Source organism: Netta rufina (genome assembly GCF_964035555.1).
Source record: "Netta rufina genome assembly, chromosome: 26".
Lineage (NCBI taxonomy): Eukaryota > Metazoa > Chordata > Aves > Anseriformes > Anatidae > Netta > Netta rufina.
This window is the reverse complement of record NC_140150.1, coordinates 2,189,954-2,215,891: the sequence shown is the minus strand read 5'-3', so window position 1 is coordinate 2,215,891 and position 25,938 is coordinate 2,189,954. Positions and strand designations below refer to the sequence as shown.

At 47.4% G+C, this 25,938-nt stretch overlaps 1 protein-coding gene across 3 annotated transcripts in view; it reads right to left on the bottom strand.

Moving 5' to 3' along the window:
• MAGI3 (membrane associated guanylate kinase, WW and PDZ domain containing 3) overlaps positions 1 to 15,584 on the bottom strand; it is a 59,183-nt gene extending 43,599 nt beyond the window's left edge. For all 3 annotated transcript variants that reach the window (XM_084301985.1, XM_084301983.1, XM_084301984.1), the window contains exon 1: positions 15,260 to 15,584. In XM_084301985.1, the coding sequence (XP_084158111.1) occupies positions 15,260 to 15,581 (322 nt within the window). In that variant the 5' untranslated portion in view covers positions 15,582 to 15,584. The remainder of the gene's footprint in view (positions 1 to 15,259) is intronic.
• Between the last annotated feature and the right edge of the window lie 10,354 nt (positions 15,585 to 25,938).

The following is a 25,938-nucleotide window of genomic DNA, read 5'->3' as shown; positions in this document are numbered from 1 at the left end:
GAAAGGACTAACTCGAGCAGCCAGGCAGCAGGTAAGAGACATTCTCATCACCCCCTCCCGAGGCATTTATTTGAGGTTACTTCAGCGTTGGAGGAGAGCATGAGGCAGAATCGTGCCACCTGCCCTCCCAACAACAGCCTCACCTTCCCAAGCAGCCTCGGCCGGACGGCAGTGCCAGGACAGGACGCCTCGGTGCAGCTCCTGCTGCAGGGTGGCAGCGGCTCCTCTCCAACACCCTATTATCTACTAGATCATCAGTGATCAACTTTCACCAGTTGATTGCAGTTTAATTTTTGCCTCCAGAAGTTCTACACATGGTAGATGTCCTGAACAAAATAGCAATGCTTGTACAGCCTATGCGACAGGAAGGGTCATTCAGTTACAATCATAAAAGTTTCAGTTTGGGAGCGCTTAGCTCTTGGATTGTGGTGCATTCAGCTCGGGAAGCTTGCCAATCATCGTCTTCATGCAGCTGTCTCCAAAGGCTGGACTCATTTATATCTGCTTAAAGAGCTCACTAAATTCAAGACTGACATAGAAATGGAATTCTCATAAGAAAGCACTTCAAATAACAAGACAGCTTTGAAGGCAAAGCCAAATCTAATTTCTGTTCTCAATTCACAATCAATCAGAAGGCAGCTATGTACGCACACCCCGATAGGAAAACCAAAACTGACAGCACAGTAGTTTTTTTCCTGTATTTATTGCATCATTTGCTTTTCTGTCACCCTTGTCTGACCATATAGATTCTGGAGTAATCTCTCTGAAATGCTTTACTATTACCAGAGCACAGTCTTTCACAGAGCAGATATTTCTGTTACCCACAATAAATACTTATTAAAATGCTTCCTTATTCAGAGCCCGTACGTGGTACTCTCAGATTTACTTGCACTGTTTTCCCAAGACAAATGAACTCAAGATTAAAATAAAATTCCATAGCCTGAACTCCATGCCTTGCTGATCTCTCCCTCCTGTCAAGAAGAGACCGTGTTAAATGCAGCCTCTTCAGTTGTACAACCCCTCCAGACCACGACCTTAGCACTCAGATGTTGCTCTGGAGCCGCCAGTCAAACAGCGCGGCAGAAGTGGGATTTTGAGTTTGGTCTTGAAATGAACAGGGTCAAAAGAGCACTTCCACCTTTATTGGAAGTGCCAAACAGGAGGAACTGCCGTAACTTTCCAGCTTTAGGTGACCTTCAGTACCAAATTTGCATTTCAATCTATCTAATACCTGTTTAAGGCAGCCAGAAGGGACACAACCACAAAGCATTAGAAGCCGCACCTAGTAGGGGAAAACAAACCAAATCCACCAGCTGAGATCACCTGCACGTGTCCATTTTATTTGGCTGTAGAATTAATTTGATGCATGAAAACAAACACTTAATGCAGGCCTACAAGTTTAAAAGCCATCGACCTGGGCAGTTACGGCAAAGACCTGGAACAACCTTCAGGCAAGCTCAGCAGGACTGGCTTTGGGCACAGAAACCACAGCACTGAAATGGCAACAGCTTTACCTTAGGCATTTTGCGAGACTAAGCAACACCCCAGTAAATGCCCCAGCAAACACCCTACCTTCCTTCTCCTAACAATTTTCTCTTCCTTCCTAATTTTACTCATCGTATCGATTCATGATCAGGGAGCAGTTGCCTGAATTCTAAATTCCTCAGGTAAGATCCAAATTTTTGTCAAAGACTGCCTTAAAAAACAAAACAACAACAAAAACACAAACACTTCCTCATTATTTTGTTAATTCTACATCTTTTATATATTCCTTTTTTTTGCTATGAAATGCTGAATATTAATTTTCCACTTTCTCTTCATAAACTCTTTTGCAGAGTTTCTTGATTCTGTGTTGGATTTTTTTTTATTGTGTTGGTCTTAAAATCTCTCTTAAAACGTCAGGTCCCATACTGTGGGTATACTTCACTAAATTTCAGTTTAAAAAATTTTGAGCTACTAAAAACCAGCCAGCCTTTAAAACTACTTTCCCATTTTCCCATAATGATTAATTCTGGAAATAGGAAAACTCATCTCTCTCTGTTTTTAAACAAACTTTAAGCAGTTTTCTTATGTTTAAGTAATAACTGTAAATACTGAACAGCACAGAAGGTACAATGCATGAACAGGCATAGTTTGCCTTTGCTGTTTCCTTAACATCCAACATCTCTAAAACCCTGCAAACCAGAAAGAGCAATGGACCTCTTAACAACATAGTTCAATTAAGAAAAAAAACAGACGTGTTTGCCAAAAGGCAACAAATAACGATTTCAGAACAAAACGTATGCCCCCTGAAGGTGATTCAACAAAGCAGAAATTGATTTAAGGCTTTTTTTTTTTTTTTTTCCCTTCATTTCACCCAGTGCAAGAAGAAAAACACAGAAAGAACTTCCTCGGGTAAAAACCTTTTTACCGTTCCTACAGGATGACATTCCACATTATGTATCAGAGACTGATGACTGAATGGAAGAATATTCCATTTTAGTAAACTCTTAGCTTGAAAGAAAAATATGCAGTAATATGCAGTATAATATTAAACCATACAGTCCCCTGCAATTACTCACTATTTTGATGAACATTAAGTGTCCTACCCTAATGAATTCATTTAAGTACTAGTAGCATCTCCTAATGGGCGTTAATTAAACTTTTTCAGCACCTCTACCTTCACTAGAGAAAAGTAATTACTCATTGCTGTCCTACAGAGAGGGAAATAAAAGCCACAGGATTAGGTATTTTTACACTGAGTAAGTAGGGCAGACAGGAAGGGCTGCAGTTCAGAGGCAAGTTGCTATACGTAATTTCACTACACGAGCAATACTTCAGGTCTTGTACTGAGAAAAAGTTTTCCTGCTGCCCTTAAGAGAGCCACAAAGTAGGGTTTGAAAGCACATAGGTCTGTCAAGGACATAACTCCATCAGAACATCACATAAACCAGTTGGCCACCATCTCAGCTTTCTGATGAAGTTTAACCACAAGTCAGGTAGACACATCAAGCTTTCATACCTATTGATGAATACATTTTAAAAGTATTTATAAATATAGCATATTAATACTTCTACAGTAAGTGATTTAAAAAACAAACAAACAAAAACACATACATGAGTAGCAGCTGTCAGATCTTGAATAATGGACCAGAATCATTTTTATTTATTCATACAAAACTGCATTACACAACAGGGACTAGCTTTCAGTCTGAAATATAATCACAGCAATTTTGTCTTCAAGCTTAGGTCATTTGTAATTTTTGTCATACACCAAACACATTGCATTAAAGCTCACATTACAAACACTGTCTTCCGAAAACATGGCAAATTTGAAGCACAGTCAGGGTAACGCATATTTCAAAATATTACTCAGCAATGGAGTGACACAGCTTTTTAGGCATGGGCACTTCCACCTGATGGTGCCCACAGCACCAAGCTGTTCCCACAAACACAGCTCTCCCAGCATCAAAGCATTTACAATCTAATCTCACTGCAAAGAAGATTAGCGAAATTACTGAGCAGTAATAGTTCCAGCAACAGAGGTAAAAATACTTCACTGGCACTTTTGGTCAGCTGATTTCTGAGGAATTCTTTAGACCAATAAAGGACAAAACAAGCCATTAAACATCATTCCCCCGGATTAATACGGGACTCTGCTTCCCTCTTACATAACGGGATTTTGAAATTCCTCTGATGTACATGCATTAGGAGGAAATCATCTCTGCAGACCTAAAACTTTAGGGCTTAGTTATTTCCTGATAGTTCTGTGGTTTTAGAGGAAATAAACTGAACGTTAATCCTCTTGGATTTAATGAGTAGTACCAGCAAACTCTGCTTCTGCCTATTAGCAAACCTTCAGCCTGGGAGAAGGTCACTGTAAACTTGGCCTATAACCAAAACAAAGTTGCATCTACTGGCAATGAAATCTTAAAGATAGGGGGGAGGCTTACGTGGTTTGGGTGTTCTTGTTCTTTATTTGAGCAAAAACTGTGTCAAAATTATTTAAAAATTCACCTATGTCTAGACTTTTTCATGCAGATCGCTTAGCACAGTAGGAAAATACCTCATCAGCACGCTGACTTACACTGAGCTCAAATTATTTGTCAATGGTTTTATACGTATATATTTATTTATTTAATAATAATTTCAGAAAAAGAAATAACTTACATAAATGCATCTCTGAATTCAGCTGCAGGATGAGGCTGGGAGGCCAGCAGCTGTGCCAAACAGAATAAACCAGCCCCCATTCCTCCTTCGATTGTATTTATGTTGCAACCTTCCACTAAGTCTTGCGGGAAAAATGAAAATTTATACAGAAGCAGGGACTTTTGCTTTTTATTTTGATCTGTTTTTAAGAGTGATTTTCCTGCTTAATGCTCACTGAAGTTTTACTCTTGACACCACCCACCTCCTATGCACTTCTTCCTTTCAGAATGCAAAGCGGATGGGGAAGACACTATACAAATGACTTTTTCTGAAGACTGACTACAAGTAGAGCAACTATTTAAGATAAAGAATGCCTTTTAAAGAGGCTTTCTGTACTGAAGTAGACAGGGAACCAGCTAGTCATCTAAAGATTAGCTACACTTCATTTTGCTATCTTTAACTTTTGTTAAAAACATTATGCAAAACAAAAGCTCAAAGTTGCTCATCGGTTGCCTTGCCTATTTCTTTTTAACTTTTACTGCTAGTCTTAACCACTACAAGAAGTCCATTTTCCAGGATCTTACACAAATAATTTATGTGAATCAGATTATTTTTTTTCCTTAGGATATCAAGAAGCAGAACTGGTTTAATTATCTGTTTTCTTCCAGTAGCCTGATTTCAGGAGTTAAGAGAATGTTGCAGATCCCCTAAGACCAATTTAATTGCAGATCCAAATACCTTGGGACATGTTTTAAACTCTGCTGGGACCACGTTGGTCAGTCACTAGCGGCTGCACCGCTCTCCACTACAGATGCTCGGCAGGAAGGGTTCTCAGCTCACAGCCACTGCAGACTGAGACTCCCTGAGTGACTCCTCTAGTGCTCATGAAACATTTCAGTAAAGCAAACAGACCGAAAAGGGGCTTAACTTTGCTATACAAGACTTGGTGACCCTAGAAAATAATGAAGAACCCACAGAGATCAAGAAGTTGAAAGTTGCTGCTCTAGAGCAAACACGCTTTCCACCCTAAGATTATTTCCACTAACAACTTAATTTGATAAACTACATCACCATATCAAGCCGTAATTAAGCAGCTACTTCAGATGGAATTTTTCTTCTCATCTGTTCTTTCATCATCAACATGAAAGAAGATTTTTTTTTACAAACATGTTTCTTCTGGCCAAGCACAAAACTGCTGCATATTTTACTGGGCGCCGCTCCCATCTCCACGCGGGGAATCTGCTGGCACGGCAGCGCCGCATCCGACCTGAGCGCTCCCGGCTGCAGCTGAGCAGGGGCTTGGGGTGATGCTCTTCACCCCAGCACAAGCACTTTGCAGCATTTCCACCCCGCCTGCCCTCCGCACACAGCACTTGTGCATGCAGCCCTGGGTTGAGTCACAACAGCCACCGCAGGCCCCAGTGCAAGCACCCTGATTACACCCACAGAACGTGCAAACGCTGATCAACCTTTTAAATGGCAGGCAGAGGAGTCCTGGCAAACTGGGCTGCATCAAATCACTTGCTATGCCCCCTCCTGCATACTAAAGCAGTCCTTAATATAAGGGACACAATTTGAATCCCAAAATGTAATTAACACTGAAATTCTCTCAGAACACAACTGTGAAATGATCCAAGTCCAAGGGAAATGCAATTCTCCCTGAACGCTTTGTTAAAATTCCTCTGACAATGGCACTGGGGACATTTCAGTAGAAACTCAGCTCTAAATCTGTTCTTCCATATTTCTACCTTCAGAGCCTGATACACAGGCAATACTACCAAGTAACTACAGTTGCTTTTCAGAGCAATTTTTAGCAGATGACTGCAGAGATCTCCTGCCTTACACCTTAAAATCCAAAAGGGCCCTTGGTGTTCTTCATAGCTCATGGATAGGGGCAGATGTTGCATACCTTAAACTGAATTTGCTTACCAGAAAGTAAACAACACTGGATCATACCAAGCATCCATTTTTATTTCCATGACACGAGATCTTTATTCAAATTTGCACTACAAAGAAGTGAAATGTCTAGTGGCCAGGCTTAAAAATGCACGTGGGTTGTTCGCTGGGTGGGCGAGGGGATCATGGCTGTTCTTTCAAGTGACTTCAATGTTTAGTCTATGATGCATCTTAAATCACGAACTTCTAGAAGTGTTTTTATGTAAACGCATAATAGCCTGCAGACAGCTACTGAGTGCTGCAAACCTACAAGCCAAGAATAGAGGATGGATTAAATGTCACTCAAGATTCATATTTTCCAGATGCAATAACATGCATTCGGTTAAATGATCAGTTAAGAAGACTAGCTTATTAAAAACAACAACATTTTCAATTTCTTATTCTTTATGTCCTGGTAGTAAACCTGATAAATCAACCTCAGAAACAGGCCAGGCTCCACCAGGGTTTACCCTCTCTGCCACAGAACCGGCCACAGGGTCGGGGTGGCTGCCAGAATTCGGGTTCATGGCTCCTGCAGCAGCACCAAGGATGAGGAACAGGCCGGGAGGTGAGCGCCTGGGGCCTGCTGCAGCCCCAGGGCCCTGCTCCTGAGGGGCCTGTGCTCAGGCTGCCCTCGGCCCTGAGCGGACTCCGAAGGCCCCGCCAACAAAACCAGGGCAGAAGGGTATCACATCCCCGCCTCAGCCAGGAAACCTCAGTCAGGCATGTGAATGCTGGGGGCTGCGGTGGTTTCTGGGTGACTCTGAGCGAAATTTCTGTGATCCAAGCCCAAGACTTGGGGAACAGGTTTGAGAACATCCCGCAGCAGCAGCCAGGCTCCGCCGCTCTCTGCACTTCAAGAACTTCACCCAGGCACAGACGTGTCCGTATGTGTGGGGATTCCGCAAGTTGCTACAGCTCCCACTTGGCTGACAAAACGCAGAAGTTGTAAATAACAGTGCATGGGAGGGAAGCGTTCCCAAGTCTTCACTTTGAAGAGTAAGCAAAGCAGGAGATGTACAGGAATCATAAGAAAAACGCTAAACATCTGTGCCTTTCTGTACAGAGCCCTAAATTAGCACGTACAAGTCAGCAAAGCCATAAACGTTACAAGGCTTAGCCAAAGTTCAAACAATTACTGAATCTCGGTGAACCCTACTTCAGTGGCTGCTCTAGGCACACTAACACCTGTAAAGGCATTTCCTGTTATCACCAGTTCCCTGCTGTCACCTCCTCCCACTTGCGTTGCGAGAGGAGCACCAAACCCCGAGCCCAGCTCTTCTACACAGCATGACCCCATTCCCCGCATCTGTTTCCTTCATGCTCTGTTTCCACCCTTCTCTGTCTCATGGCACAGGGCTTCTTCCACCCAGCCGGCCAGAAATGATAATTCGTTATCATGCAGGTAGAAATAACATTTATAGACAGCCATACCAAAACAACAACAAAAAAAAGGATAATTCTGATATTTATATAGCATTCAAAATCCATAAGATGTCAGCTGTTAGTCTGATTGTATTTATTACCAAAAGCCGGTAATGAAACAGCACTGAAGTAGAACACAAAAATCAATATTCAATAAAAATCAATATGCCATGATCCGACAGACAAAGAATTCAAGTTTTACTTTTTTAATACAGATAACTGAAGAGAGATAGCTATCCAGAGCTTAAAAGGAATTAACTCGTTACTTACATACTGTAAGTTATTTTCATGAGATGAATCAACTTATATGAGCTAGACTACTATTCAGCAACTGAGGAGCGACACAGGATTGATAATAAACACACTGGTGATTTTCAATTTGAGGAAGTTACATTCAATTAAAAGCAAGCAATAATTCACGAAAAATTACAAGCTCATGCAACATACATATTGAAAAATAGCTTCAAGCAAGCATTTTTGACAGCTCACTTGGAGAGAGCCCAGTGCTGTATCTAAAAGCCTTGGTGTGCTTTGCAAATGAAATTACATTTCCACATAAGATCATTACTTTAATACATTGCATTAGTATATGACAAAAGCACGGGGACATAAGTTTGAACAAAGGATTGCTATGATTTTATTTCATCTTGAAAGCTGCACCTGAACTAAATCACCCAAATTTGCATCAAATAGCACTGATGCAAATTAGCATGGCTTGTACAGAGGTTTTAACAGCTAGTGTGGAAAAATCAAACTCCAGCGTCCCCGTACTCGCAGCACCCACAGCAGCAACCCCTTTCCTCCCTCGGTGCCTTGACAACAGTCTCCTTGATACCACGCAGACAAGCACCCTTGCTGGGTGACTCCCCTTTCCCCCAGAAGAATACGCTCTTGATTTTAAGACTGATGAGCTTGGAAGCCAGCCCAACGCATTCAGCTACTGCTGGCATGTCACCTGGGGGCTGGTCCCATTCCCACCACGACCCCAAAGCGGAGTAATTCAGTACAGACTCTACTAGCCATCAACAACAGAGAAGGTGAATTACAGAGAATTCTGGTTTCGAAGACTGGTATAGCAGATCAGTACAAATCTGCAGTCTTCCCACTGCATTTCCTCTCACCTTCTGTTCAGCTGAACTAAATCAGGAATTTACTCTCAAATACAAAGAGCTCATATTTTTCTTAATCTAAATCCAGTCCTCTCAGGAATACCATTGCCTTAAAGAAGAAAACTGTTCCCATTCAGGGAACAATATGCAATTTAACCCACAGTCCATGAACATTAGAAGATATTTCTTAAAAGGAAGCATCTCAAATTAAAAACAAGAACCAGAAGAATGAATTCAGAAGACTTTAAAGCAGAGCAACAATCAAAACTAGAGTAATTTTTTCAGCTGTCAATTTGAATGCATAATCCTTTTTATATTTGTAAGATACTTTTAAGAACAATATCTTGAAGCAGATGTTACAATAATAAAGGAGCATCGTGCAGAGCAAGTTAAACAAGCACAGCTTGTTTATTTTGGGAAAATTCTAAAATGACAGTTTTGTTCTGAAGTGCCTTCTAAAAGTAAAAAAAAAAAAAAAAAAAAAAAACTTTGAAAAAATTAAGGAAATTGAATCTTCTAAGACAATAAAAAGAATAAAGAGACAGCCATTTTCTACAACTGACTAGCATTTCATTAAAGCCAGCCAAGAATTCAAGGGCAATACTTAGACAAGAACTATGAAGAAATCTGTGGTTGAAATCACAGCTTCTAATGAAGATTCATGTTTTGTTTAATTCTTGGTTTCATTCACATAGAAAATAAAGTCTCCTGCTATTGTAGAATAGTGGCAACAGACAGTTTCAAGGATTTTAAACAAGTTAGTTCTGTGCCAATGTGTAAACCTAGGCTGCTTCCTTTTTTTTTTTTTTAAAAGGGAAAAAACCCTCTCCTTATTGCAACCAATAAATATATATGCAAAAACTTCAATCAAAGTTGTCTACCTGAGTAAGAAAATTTTCCTTCCAGGAATAACTGGAATACAAGTGCTCAATTGTTCAGTCCTAGTGAAATTCCCATGCCCCACAAGGAGGAGACAGGGACACTGTGGTGGCAGCTTTGAAGCTCACAAACAGGGAGAGCAGACGCTGCGCTACCGGCTCCTCCGCCAGCTCAAGGTAAAGGCTGGTCTTACTCTGTGCTGTTCTGCCAGGTCTCTCCTGAGAGACATCAGCGAACAAACAGGGAACAGAATGGCTCTCCTGAAGGGAACAAAAAAGTACAAATTAAAACCATGGTGTTAAGCAGCACAGTAGCAAAAGCCACATGAGGCCTCGTTATCATTTGAAACTAACGTGCTAAGAAAGAATAGAATAATTAGAGCCAGTGAAATCACAGCGCTTATTGCAGTGAGATTTAAACAAGTATGTGGAAGGGAACGGCAGCATGTTCTATGCCAAGAATAACATGTTTATATAAAGATGAATAGGAGAAACAAGACTACAAATTGCATACACATACTAATGCTAATACCAATCCCTTGGCAAGCGCTTGATGGTCCTCTGCATCCACGCACCTGAGATGCAAACTAAGAGCTTGTAGTGCAAGGTGGCTCTCCCAAACTGCTACGCGATGCACCATCGCTATTGCCAATGCTGGACAAAAGTGACAGGGCCCAGCTGAAAGAGTTTCTCACTCAGGTTTCTTTTTAAAGATAGCACATGTCTTCTGCCCACTTCCACTAATCTAAGATACCCTACACATCTGTTATAGGAAACAACATGTACATTTGTTTGTTTTGCCTTTTTTTTTTTTTTTTAACCTCCAAGTGTGGTAAAATGAATCAACCTTTTCTTTTTTTAACGGGTCACTCTCTCACACGCCCTCGAACAGGAAGGACTGTTTTTCAGACCAACACCCACAAGTCCTCCACCCGGTGTGCGCGAAGAGCGAAGGACCCGAACCGACTTCCTCATCCCCCCAGTAGCACAGTAACACACTGGTCTGGTTAATCACCGAGCTGGCCTGCTGCCAGCTCTCAGAGAAACACAGAATTAGGGTAATGCCTTTCCTCAGAGAGGCAAAATTATCCTAGTGTGTATTCTGATCTCTGTTTTAACACGGCACATTTAGAATTCATCAGATTTTGTGAAAACAGCCTCTCAGTGCTGTGTGCGCTCCTCTCTGCCTTAATTGCCAAACATGCAAATGTTTACCCCCACACAGAGGCTCAGCGCCTACCTCAAGCACAAAAGAAAATGTAAATCAATCTTACGTACTCAGCTGCAAGCATTATGTCTGAAGCATCCTGGTCTGAGCTACCGCAGTCATCTCACGCCTCCGGCTTCAGGGGAAGGACCCCACGCACAACCGGCCTCTGATCGCTCCCATCGCTCCTTCTGGTAACGGGCACTTCACAGGTTAATTACTACACAATTTCACCGTCACGTGAGAAAACGCATCTTACTGTTTTCTGGTAAATCTGTAGTAGACTTTGATCCAGAGAGCATTTCGGTAAGCTAAGGCCTTGATATCCTCAAGATTGCTACATCTTGAGAACGTTACATGATTTAGTGAAAGATACTGGCACGAAAGCCAAAATAGCTCGGTACCACGAACTTTAGAGTCCTGCACCCACCCGTCGGTCACCTCACTTTCTGTACGAGTGCATCGCAAGCCAGGGGGAAGCAACAGACCTGAAGCCGCAGCAGACATCGAGAGGCTGCGGCTGGCCGAGTGCACGCAGCAGCAACGCGCCCCTGTGCTGCACCAGGGGCAAGGGACTGAAAAAGATCCCGTGAATGTGAACGGGGAGGTTGTCTGAATGCCCCATCTGGTAAAACAAAAAATAAATAAATATATATATATATCCTAACCTGAACTGAACTTACTGCATGCCTGAGAATCCCCAGCGGAGGTCACTGATAATTGCCCCCGCTGCAGAACAAGTTTTAATCACAGCTGAAGTTGTGACAGTCGGCTATGAAATAAACACAGAGGAAATCAAGGTTTAGTGGTTTCAGGAGCACTGAGACTTTAAAAAAAAAAAACAGAAGATAGTCTGAAGGGAACTTTTAATCGTTTGGAAGCTCACTGCATTTCTTGATTACAGACCGGGTTAGTCACAACAGAGCTGATATACATTCAACAATAAGCCAGGGACAAAACTCCACGGTTTGGAAGTGGAAGAGCAGCGTGACTCTGCCTGCTTCTTCCCAGATGCTAGTTATATGAAACCATAATAATTGCCACAGAGTAGCTTTATGCATCGAAGCTCCTTCGTTTGGAAGGAAAGCACATTCCTTCCTACATAGTATCTGGCAACCCAGGCTCCAGAAGGAGGAACTTGCAGATAATCAGCAATGCTTGCTGCTTTACCACGTTAAGTCTGCAACCTACTTCTGATGCTGCAGCACGCTGCTCTGAAGAAAATACGCATTCAGAGTGAGAGTGTTAAGCATTTTAGCGAGTAAGCTCAGCTTCACGTACAAATATTTTTCAGGCTGAATGTGACTGTCACACGCAACCAGTCGGTACGTTTACAGGATGAGCTGAGCAGGCCGAAGGATGATGGACTGACTGCAAGCAAAATGCTTCGGTTTTTCCTTAATGGGAATAAAAGAATCAGAAACAGCGCCAGCTACTTACAAGGCTAATGCAAGTACTAATCCAAGTGACATTGGGCAGGGAAGGTCCTTGAGCCACCTGGCAGCCATCGTTGGGATGCACATAAGCAGGTGATTAGCTTGAAACCAGCATTTAACAAGTGTGGCTAAAATACAGATGCGCTCATTACGATGAGGCTGCTCATGTTAGCACGCACACAGGACGAGGAGCCCTACTGCTCCGTACGGCCGGCTCTCCTCAGCTGATCGAGATGACGAACGACACAAAAATAACAGCAGGGTTATGATCTCAAGCACCAAGCAGCACGAAGCAATGCCTAACTTTCATTTGGACAACTCCGATCCCAGCATCGGTCCAGGAACACTGGCAGAAAACCCGAGAGCAGCCTTCCTGCAGGCCTCACCGCACGGCTCCTGCTGCCGAGGGGCTCCCAGCGCCTGCGGACCCGGTCCGGAGGTGGCCGTGACCCCAGCACCGAGCCCTGCTCAGCCGCACGCCGCTCTTGTTCTGCTTCACGAGGAAGAACGGAGTGAGAGGGAAGGAGGAACTTCATCAGCAAAATGGTCCTTCGTTTGTGATGTGCAGTTAACAGATGGCGTTCAATTTAGCATTCGTATCTTTCAAGTGTCTTATCAAACAAGACTAAACAGCATCTTGAAATTTCCATTTTAAATTTTCTATGAGATTGCTAGAAGTATCACAGACGGATTTTACTGCTGTCAACTAAAGCTGTTGCTGCCTTCAACGAAGGATGCTCAAAATAAAGCACACGTCCAGCCTCCTGACGTGCTGCCAGAGGCCACTGGGACACCCGCACCAGATTTCACCGAGAAGACGGAGCCAGCTCTCAAACACTGAGAGCCAAGGCCTCACACTCTCCAAGACCAAGTATGAGGAGACCAATTCCTCCCTGCCAGGCGGGAGGCAGCAGAACACAGCATGGCCCTGATGATGCAGAAGTCGCCCAGAAGCAGCGCGCTGCCTGCCAGAGGCTCTCCCAGTCTGGCAGCACATTCAAAAGACAACATTTGGGGCTGGAGAGCAACACGGGGCTTTAAGAAGTGGGGCAGCTTGGACCTCTGAGCATCCAGCCATCCCACAAGCACCACACGCCACCACCTCCGCAGCCCCTACCCCTCAGGCACCACCATTGGGGTCAGCCAGCCTGGAGCACCCCGGGTCGCTGTGGGAAGAAGGGGAGCCACAGCCAGAGTCGTGGTGCTTCTCTGAGAACGCCGTGCCAACAGCTCTCGTCACACGTACCCTAATTGGAGTATTTCCACCGAGTGCTACTGTGGCAATTGAAAAAATAAAAAGCAACAAGAAAAATAGTCTGCTTTAAAATACCGCATTTAAGGACACTGAGTCTAACACCGAAAACGCCTGCCAAAATCATCTGATGTGGTAAATAAGCTTGCAATATGCTCTAGTATGGAAAAACTGCTGGATCTGAAGCATGAATTTGATTTGTTCCAAAAGTTACATAAAATCAGCATAGAAATGCTACTTCTCTTTACACAACTCGCCCAGTGTTTAGTTCACAAGCCCAGAATGACTACACTTAGTAACACCGGGCTGTGCAAGACACCAGCAGCACTTTCCTTCTGCTGAGAAAACCGCTCCTACCTTTTAACCAATTCGTAATCCCCAGGAGAATTCTGCTCTTACCTTCCAGCAGCAACACGGGCACGCAACAACTCCGTGTGTGCCCCACTCAGGGGCTGCTGACACCCCACCGAAAGCCTGCCCGAAAACCCAGCTGCACCAACTCACGGCACTGCACAGCAGGAGCCCAGCACCACTGTCTGGTGGGCACCACGCTCCTCGCCTTCTATCCCCCTGCTCCACAATCGATTTAAGGAACAGAACCCGCACTGCTTTTTAGTGCCTCACCTTTATAGATCCTACACCTACACCAGAGCATCATCTGGCTCTGGCAAGTGTCTGCTCTTCATTGCATGCATTTATTTCAAATCTTTTCTGCCAGTTTTAACTTGAAAGTTTGAGACATCTCTCTGTTACGGAAAGTCCCAGTACGGGAATATCCCATTTCCCTCCAGAGTAACCACACAAGAATTTCGTTTGATATTCTTAGTACGGTTTCATCTGCCATTAACTTTTTTAAAAAGAGATTTGTTATTGTCTCGTCTTTAACAATGTGTTCCTTGATTTATTTATTCTTTTATTTGAATTTAACTTGCAGCAGTTTGTTCTTTTCTAGTTTCCTCATTCAGATGGGGTTTCCAGTTTTTGAAGGCAGGCATCTTGGAGCCAGCAGCCTTCTGTAGCTGCTTTAAGGTGTTGCAGGTTTCATTTTTTTTAACAGGTGATACACATCGGGACTAAGTAAGTGCTTAATCTCCGTAGCAATGATAACTTTTAATTAGTGGTCAAAGGAGGAAACTCTGATTTAAGATACGCGTTACCTAGAGTCAAAGAGCAACCTGGGTGTTATGAAAGAAGCACAGAGCAGGTGGTAAACAGAGAGCCTGTAAAAGCAGCGTTTTGGATTTCAGTCCCTGACAGGCTGTTACCGGCTGGGATTCAGACAGGCACAGCTTTAAGAGAGCTTCTGCACAACGCACCGAGCTCACACCTGGATCGCGACCAGCAAAGCTGCAGCTCCGGAGCTCGTTCGCTGTGAATCATTAACGCGTGTGGTCGCGGGCACCGGGGAGTGCCGGGCACCAACCTGACGCCCGGCACCTGCTGGCCCTCATTACCCGCAGCGATAACCCCGACCCAGGGGGGGGGCACAGCCCAGGGGCTCCTCCTCAGCCCCTCACTCCCAGCCGGGGCCGAGGGCGCTCGGGGGCCGCGGACGGGGCCCGATCCCGGTCCCACCGCGCTCCGGGAGGCGCCGCCCCCGCGACCCCGGCCCCGGCCGCGCCCCGCCCGGTGCCGGCCCCGGGGGGTCGCGGGAAGCTCCGGGGGGCTCCGAGAGGCCTCGGGACCCCCCCCCCGTCCCCCCCGGACCCCCAACCCCAAGGCCCCACCCAATCTCCGCGCTCACCCCGGGGCCCCCCCAGCCCTCTCAGGGCCCAACCCCAGCTCCGGAGGGAGCCTCCCCCCCCCCCCCAGCGGGGCAAGGACGCGGGGCCGCGGCCCCGGCCCCAACCCCGAGCGCGCTCCCCGGGCCTGCCCGCGGCCTGGCTCACCTGGGCGCACGGTCTTGAGGCGCACGGGCTCCCTGAAGTGCCGGATGACGGCCAGCGCGTCGCGGTGCGTCAGGCCGCTGACGGGGGTGCCGTTCACCTCCAGCAGCACGTCGCCAGGAGCCGGCGCTTTACCGGAGAGCAACGCGGGGCCCGGCCCGCCCTCGGAGCCCGGCGGTAGGCGCCCCGCCAGGTAGGGGAACTCGCCGCGTTCGGCGCCGCCGCGCAGCAGCTCGGGGTCGGGGCCCGCCGCGCCGCCCCAGGACACGACGCACTCCTGCACCTTGCTCAGCCAGTGCCGCTTCTTCCGCAGCGTTTTGGACATGCCGCACCCCGGCCCCCGTCGCCGCCGCCGCCGCCCGCTCCGGCCGCGGCTGCCGCCCGACTGCCGCGCGGCCCCGCCCCACCCCCGGCCCCACCCCTCGAGAGGCCACGCCCCCTTTGGTAAGCCCCGCCCCCCTCCGCGAAGCCCCGCCCCGCCGCTTGGTGTAGCCGAGGGGCGGGGCTTTACGTCACGGGCAGCGCGGAGCGAGCCCCGCCCCCCCCCCCGCCCGCAGCGCTGAGGGGCCTGAGGGGAGGTGTCCCCTCAGCAGGGCCTGTGCGCACCCAGCTCCAGCCTCTGCCACAATTTTTATCCTTTATCCTTTATCCTTTTCTCACATGGCACCTTAGGAAAGGCGTTGTCTGGCCACCTACAAGGACCCTCACAGCGTTTTTCCCTCACAGCGTTTTTATTTCACATTACAGTTCATCGTTCATCCTGCTGTACGCTCCCTCAGGGTTCAGGGATGCTGCCCCCGAGCTGTGCTTTGGGGTTTCTGCCTCGCTGCTTCCTCCCCACTGTCCCGCTTCCCCTCCATGAACTCCTGGAAATGGAGCAGTGCCAAACCTGCAAACATTAACCCTCCCCGAGTCCTATGCTGACGTAGTCGCATGTGCATATATCTGTGTGCATCAGGATACACCCCGTACATGTGAAAGCAAACAGTTAATTTACCATTAAGCACATGAAGGCTTTTATATTCTCACTTCTGACTTCCAATTTAATTGCTAACTGAGACACGTTGCAATATGTTAACAAACCTCATTAGCCACACACACACACACACACAAAACTGGCTGGCCTTACCTCCTTGTGTCCCTACCAGGAAATTAAACCCAACCAGGCATTTTCGAAACTGAAAACATGATGGGGATGTACAGAGCAGAGCAATCAGACTGGCATTTTGAGGATTTGTGTCAGTCTGCCACCTTTGAAGGAATCTGCCATGGAAAATATACCGGGAATGAGTTCCTAGACAGAAACTAATACCTCAGTGAAATCCAAAGTAATTTAATGAGTCTGAATCGCTTAAACAGAAGGCTTTATTTACTTCATAGGTATCAGCAAAGACAGCTCCAAAAATCTGTGCTAAGATCAGTGCTCTCAAACCCACTTCCATTATAGCCCTTCATTTTATGCTTTGTGCCCGTGGCATTTGCCTTTCTGAATTCAGCTCTACTTCTGTCGCTAACAAACTTCAAAACGTGAGCAAACTGCTCAGAGAACTGACTGACAATTTTAATTCTCATTTATGCCACGTGACGATGAGTACATTTGTCCTGCCTTCCTTCTCCCCTCTAATTACTGCAGCTCACAGACGTGTGAGGCATCTGCACCGCCTCGCAGTGATCAGAAGGAGCGGGCTGTGCGCCGCCAGCCCCAGCCTCCTGCGCTGTGAAGAATTAAGTGTTTACTGAGCACCAGCGTTTGAAATCTCGACTAGCTAAAAGGGGCCATCAAAGCAAAAACAGCGCTCCGGCATCTCCAGTTCATCACATCAGGCCATGGCAGCTGCCATCCTTCTCTGCTGTTGGCATCAGCTCACAAGCGATGCCGTGCAAACACGGTGCTGAGCTCTGCTGTATCAGAACCAAGGGAAGAAACTGCTTCAAGGAGCAGCATCTTCCTGGTAGGCAGGGAAGCGACGTTTGTTTATCACACTGCCAAAGTTCAAAGGCAATCAAAACTGCAAAAACATGTCAAACTGCTGTTTAATTAGAGTGTGAAGAGGCTTTCTTGGAGAGGACAGAAGGAGAATTGTGGTGCTACATTTGGACTCCTACAGAGTCGTTCTCCCAGTGCCCAGCGCTTGCAATGCAACTGCCTGTGCTGCATGCAATTCGTCAGTCCTGCGTTCAAAGGGAAGACACCCAGTCAATGCTCATGAAACACAAACAAAATAGGCACAGTTCTGCCTTCAGCAAGGACAAAATGAAAGCAAGTTGCACCCATGCAGAGCTATTTGCCTGTGCAGAAGCGTGATACTGCCTGACCTCCAAGGGAGTGGGCGTGCAGCAGCTCCGTCTCACACCAATACCATCTGAGTGCACTGCTCTCAGGACTTTTGGGAGAACCAGTGATGATGGGTGACTGCCCTGCACTGACGGCAAACAAAAATACTTGCCAGAGAGGAGCAGCAGGCACAGTGCTCCTCTCAAAGAGAAGCACTCATCTCAAGCATGGGGTAACAAATTATTCAGGAAGCGAAGTGTCTCTGAGGAAGCCTAAACAAATCACAGTTGGGTAGAGTGGTTCAAAGCCAGCCGCTTGCTATTCTGTGGGCAGACAAATCCAGGATTGTCTATTTGAAAATTGCGTTACCCTAGGATACAGTTATCTAATGGTAAAGTTTTAAACGCATCATAAATTAACTCGGATGGCAGCAAAAGCTGCTTTGCAAGCAAATCTTACGTGAATTTTGTCACAATTCAAAAAAGCCCAGAGAATAAACCCACGTCTTAATAGAGATCTGTGTCAACCAGGGCTGACTAAGCCCCAGTGTCTGGACTGCTCACCTGAGAACAGAAAACGGATCAGCCCCAGCAGGCTGCAGATCAGCACGAAGCAATGCCTCAGCGATACGAGGCCGCTCTGTCCTTCTTTTTGGTACGTGCCACCACCACAGCACGCACGCAAGAGGCAATACCAGCAACAGCAGCATTCATGCATCACTTTGTCTTTCTCTCCTGTCTCTGCCCCCCTTCCGAAAATAAAAAAACACCCTTGGGCATTGCAGATATTAATTAGTGATCATTACATACAATAGGCACTGAATGACTCTCATGAACAATCATGTTAAGTTTTCAAACAACAGGAGCAGTGGTCTGGGAATTTACTGTGCTTTGGCTAAGATGTTACAGTAAATTAATTCCAGTCCTATCTTCAGCATGCCTCAATTTCCCAGCCACATATCCAACAATATTTCATTCCTGAAAGAACGTGAGTTCCTTTAAACTAATGCTTATAAAATGAAAGAAGCCTCTATGAAAGGAGGCTGTGTACAGGCAGATCATTGCTATGGGGAACATTTAAAAAAACAATAGTTGGTGTGCTTGCTCAGTACGGGCATTTCTACCAGCAGGTGAAAAGCGTGGACAACTGACGAGCCTGCTCCTGCGCTCAGGGGCGTTGTGTAGTGGCAGGGTGTTTAGCTGTCCTCCATCTGGAAAAAAAAAAAAAAAAAAACACAAAAAAACGAGGGGAGAGAACAACAAACAAGGCACTGCTGCAAGAGGGGAAACAGCCCCCATCAGCACCTGTAATGGAGACACGCACAGACCATGCAGCGATGAGCTCTCAAGCACCGCTCGTCCGCTTTGCTGTTTCCTGTGCAGCTCGTGCTGAAGTCAGAAGGTACCAAACGGAGAAGGAACTGCAGAGATCGCTCCACATGTGCCTGCTCCAAGCGCGGTTGGCTGCCGCTGTAGCTTTCTGTATAGCGGAGTTAAAGAAATGAGCTAAGAGGACTTGTCAATGTGAATAAAGCCACAGTCTATGCAAACCTTTCCGCTGCTTGCTCTGGGACACACGCTACATGTCTTTGGAGCAGTGTGATCAAGCGCTGGGGATGCCGACGAATGCAAAGCAGGGATAAAGGCCTGAGCAGCAAACCGAGAGCCACACAGCCACAGGGAATCACAGCCAAGCACGGGTTTGAAGTCTGTGTGCTGGATATAGAGCCTAGAAGTAGTAATGGAGTGTTTCAGTCTGGATCTGGAGCTTAGTGCTTTGCAGAACAATCGGGACTCCTGCAAGATCAGGAAGTACTTTTTGATTCAAACGAGACAATTCAGGCGTTAGGAAACCCAGTTGGTCTCTCACTCTTTCAGACTGGGCTCACTTGTTTGTCCACTTGTGTACCAGAGGGAGAGCTTTCCATCCGTGACCCCGTAATCATTCACAGGAACAGAATCTGCTGTTGCAAACATTGCCTCCTCAGAGCTTACCTAAAACAAATCAAACTTCAGAAGCTGTTGGCTTTGTCGAGTCTTACCGTGTTTATCAATTCAGCCGTTACACTCCGCTTCTGCGTGTCTCTGACGATCACTTGCTAAAATCCTCTGCTTGAACCTTCTCCCTGGTGTCAGATGACTTCACGAGAAGCCGGGTTAGCATCTGTAAGCGTTTCAGCTCTGTCAGTGGTTTTACATCTTTAATGGGATCTGAAATATCAGAAGCTGCCTTGTCAAGTTTCATAGCCCCATTCGCAGGGATTTGGGATAGCTGACACGGCCCAAAAGCCTACCCCAGTCTCTGCCTGATAAATGTAATCCCCAGCTCCCTCCTGACTCCTTTCCACCAGACACTTTCATAACCGGGTATCAGCTGCACGAGCAGCTGGGGACATGAGGAAGAGCCAGTCCTGGTGGCAGAGCAGCTCTGCAACCTCCCTGTTCTGTATGGGAACCTCCCTACCCAACGCGGAGGGAGAAGCCGGTTTCTTGGGAACAGATTCCCACTCCTCCAAATCACTGCCTTCCAGGCACTGGGCCCCAGTAGTCCCACAAGTACTTAAAGGCTGTACTGCAGCCTGTTCCCATCTCTCAGACACAACCTATTGCCATCACAGCACCGAGGCTGGCTGTGAAGCAGAAATGGGGGGGAGCAGCCGTCCAGGCCCGTCCTGTCACAGCGATCCCACTGCAAGAAGGGCCACCAGGGAGGAGCCGGGGGTTAAGCTGCAGCAGCAGGCTGACAGTTTGGTGCTTCTAGAAGAGGGGATGAAGGCAAAGCATCGGCTGGCTGGGAGCAGAGCCCCAGGCCTCCTTCCCCTCCTGCCCTCGGCTGCCGCCTTCTCCAGGGCTGGCTCCCCAGCAGAGGTGAGCTCTGGCCCTTTGTGCACTACTGCCACTGAGGATCGCTTCCAGCACTAAGCACATTTCAGAAAGGCTCATCTCAGCCAGCAAACCTTGCCCAGCTGAAGAAGGCTGGCCGTGCTGGTTATTCCTAGCACTGTGATAACTCTTACCTGGCTACGTTATTCTGCACGAAGTTATACGATTAAAACATTTCTTGTTTTTCCACGACTAGTGTTTAAGCGGCAGCAATGCCACACAAGATTTTTTACAGTCGTATTTAGACAAGACTGTCCCCATTCTTCTTTTTTTTAATGTTAATAATGTAGTTAGAGTCGCAGAAGATCTGTCATAAAAAATATTATCAAAGGAACTAAGATAAGTGCAGAATTATTTGCTGTTTGGAAAATCCAGACACATCACAGAAAGCAATAACAACACAGAATAACTTTGATAAAAGTTTTAAAGAAAGATTTTTTTATAGCCCCAGCAGTAATTACAGCTTATACTGAAATAAGCTCCTTACACCGAGTTTAAGTTAATTTACATTTTAGCAGAAGAGATCAAATAATGTTCTGACAGAACAGACTTCACCTTGAGGGAGGGGTCATCCAGATACAGCTATTGTAGATGAAGAATTTGGCAAAAAAATGTACCTAGGGCTCAGCAGAGATCCACAGAGAGATTTTCGTCCCCTCTGTTTTGCAGGCTTCGGAGGCCGTCCTGCTTTCAGGCCATTCACAAATCCCACCGTTCCTCAAGGAGCACTGGGGGGACACCTTGCCCTAAGATTTTTTTCCTTCCTTCCTTCCTCTCCGTTATGACATTTGTAGTTCTCAAAGTCCTCTTTTATTTTAATTCAGTGTTAGAATTATTGCTCGAAACACAACAATTTTGTAGATTTTTTTTTTCCCTGGTGGTGTTTGTACAGCAATACATGTCACTGTGGGCCAAAGCCTTATCAGTGCTTCTGGTTTTTGTTATCAGATTAATAGTAAAGGACTCCTTTGGAACAAAGGGGATATAATAGCAGCTTCATAGATCTGCCATTACACTTTACCACTACCATTTAGAGCTAGTTACTTTAGTAGTCATTAATGAATAATGACAATATAATAATCTTCAAAGCTCACTATTCCAACACCAACCTTTCCTCCAGCTTATAATTAAGATGTCAAAATTAATTTCCCTCTCAGAAAGCAGGGCCTTTTTCTCCTTTTTGATGGATATTTTGCAGATATCGGTTCTCAGCTTCCACAGCTTCACCTCCCTGCAAAGGACTGCGTGGTTGCATGCACGGTTTGCCATTTCTCGGTGTCTGTCCTCCAAAACCAGCCTCATAAAGAAAGAAGGGAAAGAGAAGGGCCTGGTGGTGCGTGGCCTCCCAGGGCTTGAGCATCGCAATTACCTTAGCATCTCACAGGGGGGCTGCAAAGCTTAATTAATTTGCAGGGCCTCGCTGGGACCCCCGGGGCAAGTTGCTCATGCTCCCGTCCTCCAAGGAGGACCCGGACAGCGGCGTGTGACGGTCAGAGCAGGACGAGGGGATGCAGCACCTGGAGGTGAAGCCAAACCTCTCCTTATCACACTGCAGCCTTCGTGCTCAGCTGCTTATTAAAGACCTATCAAGACAAAAATTAAACAGGCCATTAAGCAGCACTCCGGTGGATTAACGTTAGTCTGTCTCCCTTACGCTGCAGGATTTCAACATTCCTTTGAAGTCTGTGCATTAGAAAATCACTTTCCAAGCCACATAACTTTGAGCTTTAGATGTTTCCTAACAATTCTGGGGCTGATGAACAGCTGACTAATCCTTTAGGATTTAATGAGGTTAACTAACATGCACAGCTTTGTAGGGGAGCTGTAGGTGGTATTCTGGTAGCAAACAGGAAAAACAACGACAGTAAGTTGTGCTCTGTGAAGAGCCATTACGGGATCCCAGCATCGATCAGCAACTTCTGCCGAAGCTCCTCTTTCCTTCAAAGAGCGCAGGGAGGGGTTCTGCTCCTGTTCAATCACAACAATTAAGAACGAACAGCTCTGCTTGCTTGTAACTCTCACCGAAGCCAAGAGGCTCACACATTCCCGTGCTCTGGGTTAGCTTCTGGTTTGCCGGCGCGCTGACGGAGCAGCAGCGGCGTTTTGCTAGCAGACGGTAACTTTTAGCAGCTGGGGCAGGCGGCGGAGCCTGAGCCCTGCTGGCTGCCTGGCCGAGCCCCAACCTGCTGCCCTGCAAGGCCTGGCACCGAGCCTGGCACCGAGCCCTGCTCCCAGCACAATGCTCAGCACGGGGAAGAGACCGCAGCAAGGAGCCCGAGCTGTCTGCATGCTGCTGCGGGCACCTCGTGCACGCTTCTTCTGCTCCCACTTTGTAGGGGCACGGCCCTGCTCGGCTGCAGCTCGAGGTGCCCCAGCCTCGTGGGCCTAGGAGGGAGCACGGCACGGCTCTGGTGCCCTGCGTGCCGGAGGGCTGAACGCTGAACTTAATTTGGTATTTACTGAAGATGCCAGAGTTTACACACAGATTCATTAGGATGCAATTACAGAGATCAGAACTCAGGCTACTCAATTATTCTTAGCGAGAGCATGTAATTAACTGCAGGTTCGCGTCAAATGCTACCTAGTGCCTTGGATCAGGTTCAGAGGATCGGCTTGCCCAGAAACAACCAGCAGTGGCGTTTTTCTAAGCACAGCCCCTGGCTGGGAGGCAGCAGTTGGTGGGAAACAGCAGCAGCCCAGGGAAGGGGCTTGCTCGGTGGGAGGACAGCCTGAGCGAGGAGAAGAGAGGAACAGAGCATCCTGCCTGCCACCCAACAGCCCATCCTGAAGGGTCTGGACAGCAAAACGCATGGAAATGACAGAAGGCGTGAGCCTGCCCTGATGGCACGGCTGCGAGCCCCAGGAAGGACTTCAGGTAAGAGGAAGCAAAAGAAGAGGCGCTTGCTGCTCAGCCGATCGCTCTGACAAGCTGGCCCACACTGGTCATAGAGACCAGCAGAGGAAAAGGGTGTGATATGCAGGCTGGTGACATCGTAAAAGCTTAAATGGCTTTCCGAACTGAGTGTGCATTAATGAGATGCTAACCAGAACCGACGGTCGAATACTCCAGCAGAAAAACTGCTCTTAGCTGAAACATCCTCATCACTTCCCAGCTGCTGCTGCTCAATTACCATTTCAACAAAGGCACGCAGCCTCAGCTCACAATGTAGATTTCAGGGCTGATTCTCCTACACGGAGGAGGCATTGTGTAGCCCTGCTGCTCCGTGTAACTGCTGCACCATCAAAGGGAGCTGCAGGGACTAGGGCTGGGAGAGCACACGGGTGCACGGAGCTGACTCTGAGCAGCCCTCAGGCAGGAGCCATTCCCTCCCCATAGCCACACGGACCCCTTGGACTTGTCTTACCTGGACATGAGCAGGACAAGGAGCAGAAAACCAGGCGAGTCCCTGTGCTTGGGATAAGCAACAGACCCATCCCAGCTGCTCCAGGGAGTGAACCGAGGGCACTGTAAGTGGGTCGAGTATTCCTGCCTCTGCGATTTTGCTGCCTCATGATTAAGCACCATACATATTTATGATTTATTACTGCTGCTTTGGAAAGATCTGCCTGCTACAGCTCATAGATCACAGTAGCACTAGTGGAAAATAAAACTCCGTAAAACTGTTTGCCTGTTGCTCATTTGTAACTCTCCCCTTCAGCTCACAGGAGCCTGGAGACAGAGGCTGCTCTGTACAAGCACAGTTTCCTCACCATCTTCTCCACTCATGAATTATTTCAGGGGAAGATTTCTTTTCATAATAGGAGTGGAAAATTCAGTGCACCCAATTAACGTCTCAGTCACCCTGAGGCCTTCGCAGTCCCTGAAAAAAATATGAAGTACCCAGGTAAAAATCCCTTACAAAGCAGTAGCCAGGCAGGTGATTTTTTAGGGCCTGGACATGAAAAGAAAAAGAAAAAAAAAAAAAAAAAAAAAAAAAGCAAATCCTTCAGGATTTACTGGATGCATAAAGCAGGAAAGCAGTGTGGGCATGAGCAGCGTAACAGGACCTGGGAGATGGGCACAGTGCCTTCCCCTGGTTAATTGTCCAGCCCTCCGTGCCCACGGCGGTACCGCGGGGCGCCCAACTCCCGGCTCAGGAGGACGAGATGCAAAGAGCCCAACCTTCTCACATCTTATCTGCAACTGGACTTTTAACAGACTCCTACCGTCTGGAGAATAATAAATAACAAGCCTTTACACTGCAACATCCCAGTTACTGCAGAGAGCTTTAAGCAAAGCCTAAAGAGGAATGGATTTTAGAAGATGGTTGTGAATGCAGCACTGCTGGAGCTGCAGCACCCGGGCGAGCGCCTGCAGGAACGCACCCGAGCGCAGCGCACAGGCAAGTCCTCAAACACAGAACTTATTTCCAGGCTTAAAGCCATCGCTGGAGAGCTTTCATGTGCGGCGATGAAACGAAGGCAGTGGAAGCGTTACAGAAAATACCTTATTACAGCAAAATCGCGCCGCTCTGGATTTCATCATTTCCCTTACGCTGGGGAAAGCTCTGCCAGCAGGCAGCGGGGCAGGGGCAGGGCGAGTGGTGGCAGCACCTGCTGCCGGGCAGAACCAAGCAGCCCGTGGGTGCCGTGGGGCAGCAATGGGGCAGCAGAGCCAGAGCGGAGCCGAGCCCACCCACGGCCAGCCCCAGGCAGCCTTGAGGCACCTGTAGGAGAGCCGTCGGTTCGGGCACCGCTAGCTGGTGCGCTTCCCTGCTGCATAACCCACACTTTTCTAGCAGAGGATAAAAACTCAACAATTGCTATTGTGCAAGTGCCCATTAATGTGGGGACTGCCAGACAGCCCTCGGATTTGGGAAGAGCTTTTGAGAGAGCGCCAAAGCCTGTCCTCTGTAAGCAGAGTTTTGAAAGCTGCTGCCTGGTAGGTAACAGGCTCCAGGCAATTCTCTGGTGGCTGCTGAGCTGCTGCTTCATCTTGGAGCCTCTGATGAACTTGGAGCTTCGCAGAAGCAGAAATAACGAAATAGACCCTTCCCTTTATGTGAAGCTGGGTGCTGGATGTGCCGCATTGTTCCTATCCCTCTCCTTCACCGCGCAGCAAAGCAAACGCAGCACGGAGGTAAGAGCAGTCATTCCCAGGAGTAACACAGAGAGGATGAAAAACAACCTCAGAGTCGTGTTCTGTGCAAGGTTGTTTATAATGCCGGGAACTATTTTTAAACCTGGGCAATGAAGGGCTGCCAGCTGCAGAGAGCCCTTCTGGGCAGGTACGTGCGCTGCTGGCAGCACAGGAGCGGGCGCTGGGTGCGGGCAGGGATGGCCGTGACACCACCACAAAACCCTTCCCAAGGACACCACTCAGGGTAAAAAGCCGTTTCTGGAGCTCAAAGGAGAAGAGGAGCATGGAAAATCCTGGCAGGTGATGCCATTTGCTGCACTCGGCCATCGGGCAGGAGGGAGCATGCCGGGCAGGGCGGCTGCGCGCGGGGACAAACGGCACGCGGTGCTCCGGCTCCTCGGCGGGGCAAAGAAGAGGGCAGGAGAGGCAGCCAGCCCCTCCTCAC